Source organism: Elgaria multicarinata, chromosome 16 (genome assembly GCF_023053635.1).
Source record: "Elgaria multicarinata webbii isolate HBS135686 ecotype San Diego chromosome 16, rElgMul1.1.pri, whole genome shotgun sequence".
Lineage (NCBI taxonomy): Eukaryota > Metazoa > Chordata > Lepidosauria > Squamata > Anguidae > Elgaria > Elgaria multicarinata.
The window spans coordinates 27,403,849-27,422,417 of NC_086186.1; the positions used below are offsets into that span (position 1 = coordinate 27,403,849).

At 48.3% G+C, this 18,569-nt stretch overlaps 1 protein-coding gene across 1 annotated transcript in view; it reads right to left on the reverse strand.

Annotated features, from left to right (window-relative positions):
• Positions 1–177: 177 nt before the first annotated feature.
• CILP (cartilage intermediate layer protein) overlaps positions 178–18,569 on the reverse strand; it is a 33,082-nt gene continuing 14,690 nt past the window's right edge. Inside the window, exons 3-8 of the mRNA XM_063142406.1 lie at positions 16,347–16,616; positions 13,295–13,480; positions 9,034–9,348; positions 6,559–6,667; positions 4,459–4,616; positions 178–2,597 (exon numbers count right to left, since the gene is read on the reverse strand). Of these exons, the coding sequence (XP_062998476.1) occupies positions 250–2,597; positions 4,459–4,616; positions 6,559–6,667; positions 9,034–9,348; positions 13,295–13,480; positions 16,347–16,616 (3,386 nt within the window). The 3' untranslated portion in view covers positions 178–249. The remainder of the gene's footprint in view (positions 2,598–4,458; positions 4,617–6,558; positions 6,668–9,033; positions 9,349–13,294; positions 13,481–16,346; positions 16,617–18,569) is intronic.

Here is an 18,569-nt window from a genome sequence, read left to right on the forward strand (position 1 = left end):
TCGTGTCTAATCAAAGACGGCTGCTTACAAGTGTTCCATTACGTTCCCAGGATGAGATCTGAATGTCAGCAAAAGCCACTGAAGGACATAAGGAACATCACATGGATCGAGGCTTCCCATGCACATCAGTGCTGAGAAAGATCCTGCACATGGTTATGTGGAGCTATCCCCTGCATTGATGTGCATGCATTGGCACGGACTCTGGCATCCTTACAGAACCGCTGTGTGGGGAGGGGCCTATATAAGAGCTTATTGGGCTTTTTGCGGCGTTCTGACGAAGGGAACGCCCCTTCCCCTGATCAGACCCCCACGGCTTTCGCTTGGCCTTCTCACGCCTATTCTCTCCCTAAGAGGACTTCCCGGATACCGGCTAGGCGCGTTCCGCAGGGACTGGAATAAGCTTTGTTGTTGCGCGTCTCTCTCTTCGCAGTTAAAAGTTAACGCTATGCCCACATTGTTCTTCATAATCCTCGAGGAACCGTCTGATGTTCCATCGAAACATCTGCCCAGAGCGATTTCCTTGGCTGACCTAGGGTCCTGGTCTGTAACGGTGTAGATCCCGTAGTTGTGACCCAGAGGGTCGAGAGGAGCCAACATGGTATACTGGCTGGAGTCGTTATTAACTGCAACTGGAAGGTGGTTGATGAGATACTCGTGTAGCATGCTGTTGACACTCGCTCTGTAGCAGTTTCCCTGTGGGATAATTTTCACTAGCGTCCGGTCAACACGTTCTTGGTCATACAACATGCCGCTGCACTTGAATTCCAGGCATGCTGTTGACAGGTTGGGTTGGACCAGGTCACGGATGCTGCGCACGTCTCTGATGCCGTACAGCTTGCCAACGGTCCGCGGATGCGTGCCCCCTGTGTTGCGGGACCTCACATTCACCTCGAGGGGCCCGTTAATTTTCACCTTAACGTAACATGCCCTGAATTCCATCGGCTTAGGCCACCAGGCCAAGTAGTCTTCAGTCCAGTTGATGGGGTCGTCCTCGTTAAAAGGGACGGTGTTGTAGTCATACCTGTCTCCCTCGACCCTATAAAACCTGAAGTGAGCTGCAATATGTGGGGCTGCTTCACATTCTCGCTGCTTCTCGTAAGGGTATATGGGCCCGTTGCTCTCCTCCGCAGCGTTGGGGGTGGGTTTGGCCACACTGATCCTGAAAGCGGTCTTCTTCACATTCCGATCCTCATGGTCCGTCCGCCTGTACTTCAGCTTGTTGAGATAGGGCTGTGGGACTCCAACGGCAGCAGGGCTGAGCCTTGGAGAGGAGGGGACAGCTTCAAGTTCTTCCGCCCCGAGACTTGCCATGATGTAAGCGCTGTAGGCATCGGGGTTTTGGTCATCGCAGAACGCTGGCACACATGCTCCGTTGGAGGCCGTGACGGCACTGTCAAAGCGGCCCCAAGCTCTGGGATTGGACGAATAGCCTGGTGTTGGTTCCAAGTTGATCACCGAAACCACGACGCCTACGACTTGTTCGCTGGGCAGGTACCTCTCGCTCCTATAAGCACGCACCTTGATGTAGCATCGCCTGCTCTCCGGGACATCTAGGTTGAAGAGCCTCCGTTCTCTTATCTCCATGTTGCCCACCAGAAACGTCCTCTCCTCTCGCTTGCCGCGTCTGCTCTGGCCCACTTGGAAGTCCCCTTCTTCCTCCCACAAGCCTGTCTGTGGGTTGAGAGACCAAAGCTTCATCCCCTTCAGATGTTCCGGCATCCTGACCTGAGCAGAGTCGAGATGGACTTTCACTTTCCCCGCATTGAGGGACTCTGTGGCTGCTTCGTCGGTGAAATCCATAGAGAACATGCCGTACGTCCGAAGCGGGAGCATGTCGCCTTCATCATCGACGAAACTCAGGTCGCTTTGCGCTGTGGATGCGCTGGAGACATTCCTCGGGTCCAGGAAAGTCACACTGGCTTTTACTTTTCCCACATAGGGTTCTCCATTCTGTCTGTAAAAGGTATTGGGAGGGATTTCCAGTTCAGCTATTGGGTCCTCTCCCTCCATATCTCCCAAGGAAATCACATTGCTCTCCATCGATTCTAGCGTGACGGGCGGTTTCTTCCTTAACATCTTGATCTCGTGGAAGACGGCCCCGCCGTTTTTGTTGAAAGGAAGCACTTTGGTGGTGTTCACAAACTTCTGCAGGCGATCCACGAAGGTGAGAACCAGCCTCTCTGTGCTGGGTGGCACTTGAATGGAAAAGGTTCCCTTATAACCTGTCCTGCTGACCCGGTTGTTGCCCATATATATATGCCCAAATCTCATGGGCTCTTGGGTATCTGAAGCCAGGGCTCTTCCTCTAACCGTGACTTTGGCTTCCGTGCATTTCTGACAGCCACACTCGACCGTCACTTTGACGGGGAGCGTGTATCCAGCACACGTTATTTCTCGTGTTTCCAAACTGGAGACCCCACAGCAGTAAGCGACGGTGTCCTTGCACTGGAGCCCTTTGTGCGACATTCCAGGGCATGCGTTGGACGGGCACCTACCAACATCATAGTAGAAGGAGCTCGTTGAGTTTTGGAAGCAATCATGCGGCAGTCGGATGAGGTAGCTCTCAGGCCTTGGGTCGCAGGGAGCTTCGTTCTTGGCTGTTGGAGTAGATTTCATAGGTTAGTATCTAGCGTGGGCATTAGGCCTGTGCAAGCCTCGGGCCTCGGATTTGGAAATCTGAATCATGGAGGCCATTTTATGGCGGATCAGCTATTTTCTTGCACAGGACTAGGCCTCCATACAGCCTACAATTCCCAGCATGCAGTGCCTAGGAGGGCTGTACTTACCAGGGTTGAAGAATAGATGAATTTGCTGGCACCATCGCTGGCTCCTCCACGTCATCGCCAGCTTCCCAGGATGATCGGCCACTGCCCAGGATGATCAGCTGCTGCCGCCACAATCCAAAAGACTCCATTGACTCTGGATGAGTCCACGTGACTTCCACAGGCCACGGAAGTCACGTGGACCCCTCCAGACTCAATGGAGTCTTCCGGATTGCGGCGGCGGCAGCAGCTGATCAACTTGGGCAGCCGGCGATCGCATGGAGGAGCCGGCGATGGAGGCAGCGAATTCATCTTTTCCTTCTGTTCTTCAGCCCTGGTAAGTACAACCCTCCCAGGCACTGCATGTTGGGAGTTGTAGGCTGCATGGGGGCCTAGGCCTGTGCAAGACAATGGCGGATCCGCCATAAAACGGCCTCCGTGATTCGGATTTCCAAATCCCGAGGCTTGCACAGGCCTAGCGGGCATTTCCCTGCGAGAGCTCAGGCTTGTCGCTTGATGCAGGGCTCTTGTTCAAGGCAAAAAAAGTTTTGGACCAAGATCATTCACTCAGCTTTCCGCGGTGCAGAATGTGAATCCTATCAGCTATGCACTTTGAGCAATTCGATGGAGTATGCGGTAAAGTCTGTTTAAAACACTAAACTAGTTCCTGTAATACCGGGCTGGGCAACTTGTGACGCTCCAGATATTTTGGCTTCTATCTTCCATCATCCTGTGGCAAAGGGCTGATGGGAGTTCTACTACTACAGATGAAGACCCATCATGAAATCAAAAGAGTGCAGCACTGTGGCCAGAAGGGACCTCTCCTGATCTGGAAATGAGTGTTTTCGCTCATTGAGGGGTTATTTTTAGATGTGCGAAAGCCCCGTTGCATGAGAGGGTGATCCTGCGAGCACAATGGAACCAGCAGAGGTGGAGGTCAAAAGCGTGCCCCACCTGATAGCAGCGGCCAGAGAAGTCTGCAGAGAAAGGTGGGGCTGGGCTCACTGACCGGCATCTTCCACCAACAGTAGCCAATGCATGGTGGAGCACTGGCACCTTGGCTATGTGGTTGCCAAGAAGCAACCTCCAAAGCTTGGAGCTGGGGGCCAGGATCATTGGGCAATGCCAGGCGATCCTTGCCTTGCAATGCAGCTCCAAGTTAAGGGGGGGGGAAGCCTGTTGTTTGTCATACTCGCAAGCAGGTCATGGCCCCCTAGCCAGAGCCGGAGTGGTACAGTCTTCTCTGCCATCCCATTCCCATCTTGTTTGGCTCTATGCACACTTAAAAGGTTGTCACACAGAGGAGGGCCAGGATCTCTTCTCGATCCTCCCAGAGTGCAGGACACGGAATAACGGGCTGAAGTTACAGGAAGTCAGATTCCGCCTGGACATCAGGAAAAACTTCCTGATTGTTAGAGCAGTACGACAATGGAACCAGTTACTGAGGGAGGTTGTGGGCTCTCCCACACTAGAGGCCTTCAAGAGGCAGCTGGACAACCATCTGTCAGGGCTGCTTTAGGGTGGATCCCTGCATTGAGCAGGGGGTTGGACTCGATGGCCTTATGGGCCCCTTCCAACTCTACTATTCTATGATTCTATGTGCAGTGGGTCCACTCTAATTCCATGCCCTGTAGAAATGCATTGGAAAGCCCTGCAACTTCCCCTCCACCTGAGTCCATGGACCAAAGTTTCTCACCTTTTAGGGAAAGTGTGGCGGCTTGTGACTTCACTGAACCTGCATCGTTGCTGGTCTTGCAGGAATATTGCCCGGCCTGTTCCTTTTTCAAGTTCTTTAACACCAGGTTGCCTCTGTATTTATAGAGTGCGGGGTCCAGCAAAGTTTCATTGTGGAACCTGTAGGAATTTGGGAGAGATCAGTCACACAAGCTTCAGGATCAAACCCCTCTCGTTTTCTTCTACTCTCTTGTCTATCTGGCTTTTCCAGTTCTGTTCTACTGTCTCTGGTTTTAGTTTAGGGGGAATAAACCCACTAAAGATGTATAATATTGGTTTTCAACATTATAAACAGGGTGGAAAAATTGGATATAGAGAACATTTTCTTCCGCTCTCAATGCTAGTGTTTTGAGTTCCCTAATACAATTGAGTGACAATGGATGTAGGATGTGGAGGCCGATGGAGGGATACTTCATCATATAACACAAAAATAATGTATGGAATAGCCTTCCCAGAGAGGCCTGCCTGGCACCATTATGGTGTTTGTAGTAGGGATGTGCTCCGCTTCTAATCGGACCGGCGAATTAGAAGCGGAGCAGGGGGCTTCGCCTGCCCTTAAGGCGGAGGCAAAGAGGATTGGGGGGCCGGCGGAGCGTGGCGAAGAGGATCGAGGTGAAGGCGGATCCTTCGCCTCGATCCGGAACTCTGCCGGAAAGGTAAGTGGGGTTTACCGGGATGCAGAGACAGCGGCAGGGCCCGGTAACCCCCCCCTCCTCTCCCTTACCTGTGTCCATCCACGGTCCGTCAGCTTCTTCAATTGAGCCTGCGGTTCAACCAGGAAGTCTGGGCCATGCGGCCTAGACTTCCTGGTTGAACCGCGGGCTCAATTGAAGAAGCCGACGGACCGCGGACAGAGGCAGGTAAGGCCCCCCTCCCCCTTGGTCCCTTACCGGGCTCTGCCGCCGTCGCCGCACGGGCGGCGACGGCGACAGGGCCCGGTAACCCACCCCCCGCCCTCCTCTCATGGCCTTACCTGGCGCCACTCCCCTCCACTGCGGAGCTCCGATTCGGAGCCGGAGCTCCGCAGCGAAGAGGAGCGGAGTATGGGCGGAGCGGAGCAGGCCGATCCGAAATTTTCGGATCGGCCCGCATGGCGGAGCGGGGGGTCCGTGCACACCCCTAGTTTTTAGGCACTAGGGGAAGACCTTTTTATTCAGCCAAGCCTTTCAAATGACACATGTCTTTGAGAGCATCATCAGACGAGTGTTTTATCGCACGCTTGTTACCGCCCACTCACGGCTTTTCGTGGGTCCTTTTGATGACGCCGTCCACCTCCTGCCCCTTTTGTTCATATTTGCATCGCAAAAAAAGACCCGGAAAATTCGACTTTGTTCAGCTGTTGTGAAACATGCCGCCTTTTCCTGCTGTGCAGGAAAAGCAGCGGGATAAAAATGCCCACTGAATGGGCCATGTGGTCATTGTTTACTTCCTCTTTCTTCTCCATGTAAAGAAAGAGGAAATATTGTAGGACAGAAGCAGGGGGGAAGCAACAGTTAGGAAATGCAATGTCCGTCCGTCCGTCCATCCCCCCGTCTGATCATGCTCTGTCTGGGCCTTTCAGTTCAAAATTTGTTTTAATGTGTGTTTGAATTTGTGTTTTCACATTAATGGTTTTATAGTTCGATTGTGCATTTTATTGTCTTATCTGTTTGTGAGTTCTCCCAAACCATTTCTGATATGGAGCAGCTATACTAAAAAAGCAAATAAACAAACAGAATTTGCTCCCACAAGTTAAGGCCATGGCCGCTAGCTTCAGTGACTTTAAAAAGGGATTAGACAACATTCATGAAGGATAACACTCCAATCCTAGACAGGTCTACTCAGACATAGATCTCATTGAGTTCAATAGGACACTCACAGTGAAGCGAGGGTATAAGAATGCAGCCTAGTCTATAATGTTTAGATAGGAAAAGTCCAACAAATCCAAGCATTTTCCAGCAAGTATAATAGTGCTTTTGTGTGTGTGTGTTTAGCATTGTTAGTACGCAAAGTTGCGTTGCACAATTTATAACCCCTTAAGAGTCAAATAACACCCACGTCCTTTGTGATCCTGATGTCTTACCAAAGATAACGATCGGGATTGGGATCTCCAACAGCGTGGCAACAGAAAGACACACTCTGCCCTTCTCTTCTGGCTCTGTTCTCTGGATGCGTCACCATATATGGTTTTTCTGAAGGAAGGATAATATTCCTTGCTTTATTGAGTTAAATGGTTATTTCTATGTTGAATATCTACCAAATTAGAACATTGGCATGGTTTTAATGAATGGGCCATTATAATTGCTTGTTTGTACGTTATTTGTAAATTGCTTCAGGGCTCCTTTTGCTAGGCTGAAGCAATATATCAATTTAATAAACTAAACCACCCTTCCCCAACCTGGTGCCCTCCAGAGGTTTTGGATTTATTTATTTATTTATTACATTTATATACGTTAAATGCCTGGGAGAAGAGAAAAGTCTTGACCTGGTGCCGAAAACATAACAATGTTGGCGCCAGGCGAGCCTCATCGGGGAGATCATTCCATAATTGGGGGGCCACCACTGAAAAGGCCCTCTGGATGACAACTCCAAGCATTCTTGACCATTAGCCATACTGGCTGGGGCTGATGGGTGTTGAAGTCCAAAACACCCGGAGGGCACCAGGCTGGGGAAGACTGAAAATGAATCCAGCACTATCTCTGTTGGATTATACAAACTAATTAAGTATGAGTTCTGACTTCCTTCATAATAACATCAGAAGAGCCCTGCTGGATCAAACCAAGGCTCCATCTAGTCCAGCACTCTGTTCACACAGTGGCCAACCAGCTTTCGATCAGAAACTCACAAGCAGGACAAGATTGCAACACCACCCTCCCTCCCATGTTCCCCAGCAACTGGAGTATACAGGCTTACTGCCTCTGAGACTGGAGGTAGAACATAGCCGTCAGGACTAGTAGCCATTGAGAGTCGTCTCCTCCAGGAATTTATCCAACCCCCTTTTAAAGCCATCTAAATTGGGGGCCATCAGTACATCTTGTGGTAGTGAGTTCCATAGTTTAACCTCTGTGTGAAGAAGTCCTTTTTATCCATCCTGAAGCTCCAACCAATCAGCTTCACCAATCATGCACTGCAGACACGACTTGATCCAAAGAAAAGTTCCTGTCACACCTGCGGTGTGTTTTTGCATTAGGTGCACAGGACCAAAGTTACTAGTTTTAGCTAAATAGAGGGCCAAAGCTAGGGTGACCATATGGAAAGGAGGACAGGGATGCTGTATCTTTAACAGTTGTATTGAAAAGGGAGTTTCAGCAGGTGTCATTTGTATATATGGAGAACCTGGTGAAATTTCCTTTTCATCACAACAGTTAAAGCTGCCCTCTTTTAAATCTGTTCACAGTATAGCTCCTGCAGCTTTAACTGATGTGATGAAGAGGAAATTTCACCAGGTGCGACATGCATACAAATGACACCTGCTGAAATTCCCTTTTTTATGCAACTCTTAAAGATACAGGAGCCCTGTCCTCCTTTTCATAGGGTCACCCTAGCCAAAGCGCTTGACTGGAGTAGTTTACAATCTGTGAAGAAGAAAGGCAAATTCCACATCAGGCCAAATTCTGTAACTGCATATGGCACAGCTTACATCAGGGTGCAGAAGCTCAAGTCCAGAGGTCAAATCTAAGGTGACCATATGGAAAGAAAAACAGGGCTCCTGTATCTTTAACAGTTGTATAGAAAAGGGAGTTTCAGCAGGTGACATTTGTATGCATCCAGAGAAAGACCAGAGCTTATGGAAGGAGCAGAAAGAAGCAGCTAAGGTAGGGTGACCATATGAAAAGGAGGACAGGGCTCCTGTATAAAAATACAGGAGTTTCAGCAGGTGTTGTTTGTATGCATTTTCATCACCACAGTTAACACTGCAGGAGCCCTGTCTTCTCGACCAGATACAAAAGAGGGCAGGGCTCCTGCAGCTTTAATTGTTGTGATGAAGCAAGAATTTCACCAGGGGCTGCACACCTACAAATGACACCTGCTAAAATTCCCTTTTCTATACAACTGTTAAAGATACAGGGGCCCGGTCCTCCTTTCATGTGGCCATCTAAGTCAAATCCAGCCTGCCGAGGGTCCCCGCAAGGCCATCCCCTGGTTGTTTGATGGTTTTTCAGCTTTTGTGCAGTTTTCTCCCCATTCTAAAATGTTGAAATGCCTCTCCTAAGGATGAGGTACTGATGGTAAGAGCTTTAAGCTTAAAATATGCTGATATTTTTGGTTTTTTGCCCCGCCGCCTTTGCGGGCACCACTAGAATGAAGGCCCCAAGTGCTTCTTTTGCCCTCTGGCCAAAAGAGGTTCAACACCCCTGCCTTCCACCATTGTAGACCACCACATTATGCAATAGACCTTGACTGCTTTTCATGGCACCACAGACCACAGAACCAGGCTGCCCGTGTGGTGCATTGTGGGAGCTGTATTTCCAGCTACACTGCGTAGCGTAACGGACAGACTTCAAAAGACCCCCTGAATCCATCCATTGGGGGCAAAATACGCTGATTGACCCTTTACCTGCTCTTTTCAAGCGGACATGGACTGAGGATGGATTTTTGGAGCTCTCAGTCACAGCAACCAAAGCGGTCACGTATTTTGGCTGTTTGATCTGCAAAACGGTTTTTCCATCTGGGCACACGCCAGGAACCTGGAACACCCCATTGTTGTCTGACACCGTTAACAACTTTGTCGTCTCGTCTTGGAGGTAGATGGCGGCACCAGCGGCTGGGGCGCCATCCTGAAGGGAGACCTTGCCGCGGAGCAGATGTTCCTCACACATACATGCATCGCACTCTGCGTTCACACGGCCCATGGAGCAGGTCATGTTACACACTAAGGTGTGAAAGAAAGCAACACATTATTATTTTCTCTAGCAATGTTTTTTTTATTTAAAGAAACACTTTGATAATGGCTACTAAGTTTTCCCCTTAATTTTCCAGATACTAAAAATAAATAAATTTAAAGCAAAAGAAGGGTGGCAACGTTTAGAACAGCCTTCCTCAACTGATGCCCTCCAAATGTTTTGGACTACAGCTCCCACCATTCCCAACCAGCATGGTTGTTGGTCTCTAGGCTGGGGAGGAGGGAAGACCTGGTCCAACACATTTGAATGGCAACAGGTTAGGGAAAGCTCTGACCATGTAACTCCACTTCTGAAATCTCTTCATTGGCTTCCAATTCACTTCAGAATCCAATATAAACTTCTGTTGACCTACAAAGCTTTTCACTGTCTAGCTCCTTCCTATCTTTCCTCTCTCATCCCACACTATTGCCCCGCTCGTGCTCTTCGCTCCTCTGATGCCATGTTTCTCGCCTGCCCAAGGGTCTCTACTTCCCTTGCTCGGCTTCGTCCATTTTCTTCTGCTGCCCCTTACACCTGGAACGCTCTTCCAGAACATTTGAGAACTACAAGTTCAACCGCAGCTTTTAAAGCTCAGCTAAAAACTTTTCTTTTTCCTAAAGCTTTTAAAACTTGATTTTGTTCTGACTTTATACTGTTAGTTTTACCCTACCCAGTGCCTGTTTACCCTACCCTGTGCCTGTTTGCATTCTCTTCCCCTCCTTATTGTTTTATTATGATTTTATTAGAATGTAAGCCTATGCGGCAGGGTCTTGCTATTTACTGTTTTACTCTGTACAGCACCATGTACATAGATGGTGCTATATAAATAATAATAATAATAATAATAATAATAATAATAACAACAACTAGATAAATCAGTAAAAGGGGGGGACATTTTGACTAAGAAAAGGTATCCCTCACTAATCAAGCATCAGATTTTTTAAAAAAGATAAACTTTTAATATAAGTACTTCTAAAAAGCTTTGTCCTGCTGTGGCTCTTCTAAGAGGATGCCCACTGGGACGCTTCCATCAGACAAAACGAAAGTGTGCTTTTCTTCTATCCGAATATACGCAGTTTTGACTGATTAACTAATCAACTAAAATCCATACAATTAATCAACTAAGATTTCAACTTAATCAACCTAAGAGGGCGGCTGTCCTAATAAAAAAGACACCATCCATCATGCTGTACAGCCTAGAAGGAACAGAGAGCTTCCCAAAGTATCTTTGGGAACATTACTTAGCAGCTTCGAGGTGCATACAGTGGCTTGGAAAATCAAAGAGGATTTTGCCTGCTGCTGAAAAGACATCCGTGTAAATGCTGGCTGGTGAACCTCCCTGGCGAGAAGACTTCGAGGGAATCTACACGTCGTTGTGAGGGCGCTTACATGCGCCCCCAGTGCACCCCCACAACGACTGTGTAGACCGATAAAGAAGAGACGGAGGAAGAGGAGGAGGAGGAGGAGGAGGCTGGGGAACCGGCCGTGTCCTTGCCGCTGCCGCCTCCCCGCCGGCCTCCTGCTGCCAGGCTAAGAGCCACCTGGGTTGGAGAGCTCGGCTTCTGCTTCTGCCGAGCTCTCCAGCCTGGGTGGCTCTTAGCCCGGCAGCAGGAGGCCGGCGGGGAGGCAGCGGCGGCAAGGACACAGCTGGTTCCCCAGCTGCCGCCTCCTCCACCTCTTCTTTCTCGGTCTACACAGTCGTTGTGGGGGCGCACTGGGGGCGCATGTAAGCGCCCTCACAATGATGTGTAGATTCCCTCTTCATAAGTTGGGCATCACAGCTGAAAGCCCCCTCTCCCTAGTTGACACTAGCTAGCCTTAATTCAGAAGCCACGGTCCCCGGATGTGGCGTCATCACTCAGCATTGTTGGGTAAACGCCTGGGCCCACAGGCTCCAGAGGGCCCAACAGGCTCCAGAGGGCCAATTTCTAAAATAATTTATTTAATTTCAAGGATCCAGCACTGAAAGGAGATGCACTGGGCCAAGTGACTCTAGTCTGCAGCAGCCTCCTTGCTGTTGATTTCTGTTTCTGCTTCTGGTGGAAAGCTTGCAGGGAGGGCGGGGGCTAGATTGCCCACCCAGGAAGCGGGGGCTGAATTGCTCGTCCAGGAGGCGCCCTGGTCGAGGGATGGAGGGCCCCTTGACCTGGTCTTCCTCAAGGCTAGAGCTGCACCTGCAGTGGCAGCTGGAGAAAGACATCCATTGAAGATCTTTGTGGATGGGCGGGAAGATTTCAAATAAATCCTTAGTCTTCACAGTAGACTAAGGCAGTAGACTAAGGCTCCTTTAAGGCATCCAGGATTCTCAGATATCTAGCTGAGAAGGGATCCTGTATATTTCTAATTATTTTCAACCAGTAAGATTTTACATCCCACCATGCAGCCTAGCTCGTACTTTCAGTCACAGGCATCATTCAAACAACTGAGCATTAGCATTTTGAACTTAGTGCCCTTCTGTGAAAAGCAAAGAACACGTTTCCCCAGCTCTCTGGCTCTCCCGTTAACCATGAGTGTCATCAGACCGGGGTGGGGTGGGGATCGCGGTTCTCTACTGTCGCTTCTCCACCCCCGCTCCTGTCCCATGATACTTCGTCTTTCAACTGGGAGAAGGAAGAGGAAGTAAACAAAGAGGAAGTAAACTTGGCCCATTCAGGGGGCGTTTTTATCGCGCTGCGTTTCCTGCACACAGCAGGCAAAGGCGGCACATTCCATTAAAAAAAAAAAGTCAGATTAAAAGGGGTCCATTTTGTGATGGAAAACAGGCTAGAAGGAGGCGGGAAGTGGACTTCGTCTAAAGGACGCACGAACATCCGTAAGTGGGCAGTAGCGAGTGTGTGATAAAACACTCATCTGATGATGCTCATAGTCGTAAAACAATCTTGGATCTTCCTGTTGTGTAGCCTAACCAAAGAGCCCTGCTTGAGCAGTCCATCTTAGCCCAGTATCCTGTTCCCAACAGTGGCCAGATGCATGCCACTGAGAAGTCCACAAGCAGGACATGAAGTCCACAAGCAGGGACGGATCTACACTAGTCTTATAACGTTGCTAGTGTCCCTTCCTAACGTGGTTCTCTGTAGCTGTAACGTTACTGCAGGGCACACTGTTAAATCCTTTCTGTTGTTCTGGGTTGCTCTGAGCTGCTGGGTTTGCTCCGCCCACTGCCTGCCTCATTCCTAGCCAGCAGTGCAGGGCAATAGTCATAAGCACACACAAACTCCCTCCCTCCCAAAAACATCTTAATATAAGTCCCAGGGAATTGCCACATAGGAGCCAGCCACTTTGCTGAAGCTAAGCTGGGCTGGGTCTGGTCAGGGTTTGGATGGGAGACCAAATTGAAAAAGTTTTAGCAGCAGCCACATTTAAGCCCCACTGGTCATGAGTTTTGGACTGGGACCAAGAGGCCCTTGTTAATTTTCCTGCACGGAGCTACAGCGATCCTTTGAGCGCTCCTCAGCTCCTTTGCAAAGAGGGGGGAAATGTTAAAAAAAAAATCATAAAAAATCAACCGATGACCCAACTTGATTCAAATTTTAAGGCAGGATGCATGGGAGTACTTCACAATCAAAGCAGATTCTAAGGTGGAAAACTTCTGAGTTCTTTGCATGCAATTGTCAGTGATTGCACAGTATAACACTGGTGTGATTTATCTGCTGTAGCAGATAAGATAGCAAACGGGGCTAAGGAAGGAGAACAGGAAGTGGGCGGAGCAAACCCAGCAGCTCTGAGAAAGGGAGAGGAGAATTACCGGTAGGACGAGGCACATGAATCTGTAGCCACGCTGGAACTAAGAAATAGAACCTGTAAGTACGACTCATTTACAACGTTGGAGACCCAGGGTCACGTGACGCTATGCATCACAGTAACCCATTCAAAACGTTAGACTAACACCAGTGTAGATTCCCACCAGGACATAGTCTTTAGGTTCTATGAGGGTACCTGAGCAAGGGGGTCCAGAACAGCGCCTTCCTTCCTCGCTCACTTCTTTGCAGCGTGGATCCTGGAGGCTTTCTGCAAGGCAGGCTCTGGTCCGCATCTGGATGCCGGCTTGATCACATTTTGCAGAGCATTCACTCCACTTTGACCACGAAGACCATAGTGTTTTGGATCCTTGCAGTAGAGAGCCTAGAAATGACATTTCTGCATTAAGGAGGTCTACCCTCATGACTCCAGTAAGAATTAAAAATAAAGCCCTAGATGCCTGACTTCTCTGTGTTACAGCAAGATAATTTTTTTAACGGTGCTCTTGATGAATATTAGAAACAGTTTCCTCTTCCTCTTCATAATGAGTACATGTTTTATGTGAGGTTCCTACAGCGACCTCCAAGGTCTTTCATTCTGGATAGTTGCTGCCTACGTAGACCCCGTCAATGTAAATCTGATGTCAGGATTCATTTAGTTTGAAACCACTTAAATTGATTTTCAGCTGTCATTTTGTTATCCATCCATCAGGTTTAGAGCGATCGTTTTGTAGCAATTTGCACCCCTTTCATGGTTTAACCCTCGTGGAAAGTTTGGTGTCACCCACAAATCTGAACATTTCTTACTATATCATGTTTAATAGTTGAAGAGCTTCACTCCCACTAGGGAGGATCTACACTACTGCTTTAAAATGGTTTATTGCAGTAGTGACAACTGTTGGGGCCCAGGACACACACCATATACAGTTTTCAAACCGTTTTCAAAGTGTCATATCCTGCTTGGTGTACATCTGGCCTAGGAGGGGGCCGCCCTCTATTCCTCTCTTGCCTGCTCCTTCTGGAATCTAGTTTTTGATCCAACTTTGGCCGGATCTGCACTAGTCTAATATAGGGTGACCATATTTGGGAAACCAAAAAAGAGGACACCTAGTGTGTGTGTGGGGAAGCAGCTTTCTGAGTCCTGCAGAAAGTACGTTATTCCCCCGCCACCTTAAAGAACCCGATTGGAGTGGAGGAGGGGAAAGGATTTCATTCTGCACCACCACCATCCACTCCTTTTCTATAATGTCCACGAATGACCCACTTTCCCCTTTAAGACCTCAATTGGAGCGCGGGGTGGGGGAATGATGTGCCTCAAGAAAGCATGTCATTCCCTCCTGCCATGCTAATGGCATCCTTAAAGGGGAAGGTGTGTCATTCCAAGACATTATTGAAAATTATAGAAAATCCCCCCTGACACCATGGAAAGAACAAAAACCAGGACAAATCTGGGCAAATCCTGACAGTTGGTCACCCTAGTCTAATAACATGGTTATTGTCCATTTCTAACATTGCTGTCTGTGTCGGTTTTGATAATCACGGGGCACACTATGGGGATCCAGCGGTACTTATGTTTTCCCTTTACGTTATAAATTCATTAATCCAGAGCACACTGTTTGTTCTTCTGTTGTAGCTGTTCTCTGTCTCCTCTGTGTTTAGGCGAGCTTCTCAGTTTGCTCCGCCCACTTCCTTTTTTCTTCCCTTCCTGTCCCCCCTTTGCTAACTCATCTGCTCATGCTCATAATTTCAACATGTGGAAACCAGGGTAGCAATTGGCTGATCACTCAAATCAACGTTTTCGGAGAAGCGCTAACGTCGTTAGAACAGGGCACATGATTTCTAAATAAGCGCTAGTACTCAGCAACAACGAACTGGGACAACGAAATCAAGGAGGTAAGTACAACTGATTTCCAACTGAAGATACAGAGGGTCATGTGATGCTTTGCGTCACAGTTGCTGAATCATAACGTTATCGTAACAATAGTGTAGATTCCCACTTTGTTACATGATTACTCAGTTACCTTGGTGAGTAGGGTGACCATATTTGGGAAACCGAAAAAGAGGACACCTAGTGTGTGGGGGGGGAAGCAGCTTTCTGAGTCCTGCAGAAAGTACGTTATTCCCCCGCCGCCTTAAAGAACCCGATTGGAGTGGAGGAGGGGAAAGGATTTCATTCTGCACCACCACCATCCACTCCAATTGGGGCCTTTTCTATAATGTCCACGAATGACCCACTTTCCCCTTTAAGACATCAATTGGAGCTCGGGGTGGGAGAATGACATGCCTCAAGAAAGCATGTCATTCCCTCCTGCCATGCTAATGGCAGCCTTAAAGAGGAAGGTGTGTCATTCCAGGACATTATTGAAAATTATAGAAAATCCCCCCTGACACCATGGAAAGAACAAAAACCAGGACAAATCCGGGGAAACCCTGACAGTTGGTCACCCTATTGGTGAGGAACTTTTTAACAAACTTAACTCACATGCACACACTGAAGAAGTGACATGGATGATCTATTTGAATGTCATTTTTGTATGCCCAAGTACTTGGGAGGTGCACTCTGTCTTTTATGGAAGCCATCAGAATTGGTCCAGATGATTGGTCCATCAGTGCACCACATTTATACATCCTGGACACATAAAGAGGTAGCTTCTGCCCCACGATTATGGAATCCCCTACCTGGAGTGATTGGGAGCCTTTTCTACATGAGGCTTTTATTATGCACTTGTGATTCCTCACTCATGGTAGCTTGAGAGTCCTTTATACAGCATTGTCATCCTCCCTGGTCTCTCCCATGCTTTGGAACCATTCTAGAGTTGTTGTTTTCTAACCAGGAAAGTCCGGTATTGTTTGTATATGGCGGGATGAAGCCTAATATAATTGCGTAATTCCACTATACCACTGCGCCAACTAGTGTTTGTGTAATGAAACATAAGAAAGGAAGAGAAAAAAACTGGGGAGGGGGGAGCCTTGTAAAGGAGCCAATCTTAATCCTGCAAAGACTCTGGAAACAGAAGCCTTGGTAAAGTGGTGGGTTAAAAGCCTCATATAGAAACGCCCTTGCTAAAGTTTGAGGTACAGCTCTTTCTGCAAGTGCTGTAACGAGAGTAGGCGAAGGAGTGCTTCGGGCATCCTGAAGACTTGGGGTCAGCACTTGGCCAAAACCTTTTATAAATAAGGATACTTTTTACTAAGCCTTATTTGGGTAGAACTTGCAATTCAAAGGCCCATACTAGGAAACCTAAACTTACCTACGGGGCACAGAAAACGCACGGCATAATTCAAGCACGCTTGCCCTGCAGGCTGCTCCTTATTCAGACACCAGAATCCCTCTTGGGCATCGGAGTGGACCACCTGGCCCGTGGTGGCAGCAGAGATCCAGTCTGTCGTTCGAGCTTCGATGAGGATGGGCCTCGCACACACCCTCTCCCGGTAGTAAAAACGGATGGCGTCCATGCGCTCGTAATCCCCGTTGCCTCCGGGATGGTCAATATTAAACCAAGTGGTCCACATTCCATGATCTGAATAACAGAGAAGGATGCAGGAGCCCTAGAACTCCTCGTGTCTGGAAACCCTTCTTTCTATAGCTACATTCACTTAAACTAGAGTAAAGCCCATGTCGCCATGGGCACTAGTAATTCTGCTCCTATCCCCTCTATCGCCTCACCACAGAGGGGCTCATGAATAATAAAATTGTGGCTCATACATAGTGAATCCCCCCTCCAAACTTTGCATGCAGAATGGCCCCGCCCCCTCCCTCAAGCACCAAGATTGGCTGCCTCCGTCCCCTTCCTCTTCCCTGCTGGCACCAACGGCCTATCCATGTGACCGCACCCAGGGCCTGCCTTTGCGCCACACTGATTGGTTGAGCAGGGCTGTGCATCATCTCCCGGGCTGCCCTGCCTGTTTGGCTTGGAAGAAATGAATTGCTTTTAAAGCTTGAGCTTTGAACTTTTTCAAATGTTCAGAATTTTCTGCGTGTCTGCGCTCCTCAAGCTTCAGTTGTTGTTTTTTAAAAAAGCTAAATCGGTCTGATAGATCTTGAGTATTAAACCTTACATTGCCATATTCTTATATAGATCCCTAGTTTTCCTTATCTTTTAAGGTTCAGGATGGGTATTAAGATGGAAAACGTAACTATAAAAAGGACCTATTATCTTGAAAAGCTTGCATTCATGTTAATGGGGCTTGTGTAGGAGAACTAGAGTGTAGTGGTTAGAGTGTTGGACTGGGAAGACCCGGGTTCAAGTCTCCACATGGCCATGAAGCTTTGGTGAGATTGGGCCAGTCACTGAGTCACAGTTTAACCTACCTCACAGGGTTGTTGTGAGGATAAAATGGAGAGAAGGAGGAGGATCATTTACACCACCTTGGGCTCCTTGGAGGAGAAGGCAGGATAGAAATGTAACAAAGAAACAAATTTAACTTCCCAGCAGATTACTGGTGAGATTTGAACACTCAACTTCTTGGTTCACAGCTCAGCCATTCTACTTGCTCTCATAAATATTCTGAAGCGCTTTGTGCATATTAAAAAAAACGTGAGCTGGTGTGGTGTCCTGGCTAAGAGACTGAGCTATGAAAAAAGAAATCATAGAACCATAGAGTTGGAAGGGACCCATGAGTGCATCAAGTCCTACCCCCTGCTCCATGCAGGAATTCACCTTAAAGCTTCCCTGATTGGGAATGGCCCCCAATTTGGATGGCTTTAAAAGGGGGTTGGATAAATTCCTGGAGGAGAAGGCTGTCAATGGCTATGTGCTACCTCCAATATCCAAGGCAGTCCAGCTGCCTCTTGAAAGCCTCTAGGGTGGGAATGCTGATTTGAATCTTGCCTCTGCTATAAAACTCAGTAAGTGGTCTTAGGTGAGCCACACCTGCTCATCCTCAGTCTCCCTTCTACAATATGGAGGGAATAACACCAACTTATCTTGCTGGATCATTACAAGGATTACAATTAGATAACGCATAGGAAGCACTTTCAACACCTGATAGCGCTATAGAAATGTTGCGCATTGTTATTAAAATGCCAGCTTCTAGGGAGTTCACACAGTTTGGTTCACCTGCCCTTCTTGAGTCTTTCCTGAGACAAAAGGAACTGAGCAGGCCCAGCTGAAGACATTTTGCTGAAGGCCAGGAAGCTCCCACACAATCCACAGATGGAAGCCACTCTGACCGGTGTCATCACTGGCAACAGGACAGCAACCTGTGCCACACCTGAAGACAGCAGGTTAGCTTAGAGGGCACAGGGCACTCCACGTGGCACACACAGCCTTGTCCTCCGACAGAAGGAAACAACCAAGAGGGCTCAGGAAAAAGAGGACAATTATGCATGGGGTGGAGAAGGTGGACAGGGAGACATTTTTCTCCCTCTCCCAAAATACTAGAACCCAATGGGGTCATCCCATGAAGCTGATGGGTGGGAGATCCAGGACAAATAAAAGGAAGGACTTTTCACACAGCACATAGTTAAATTA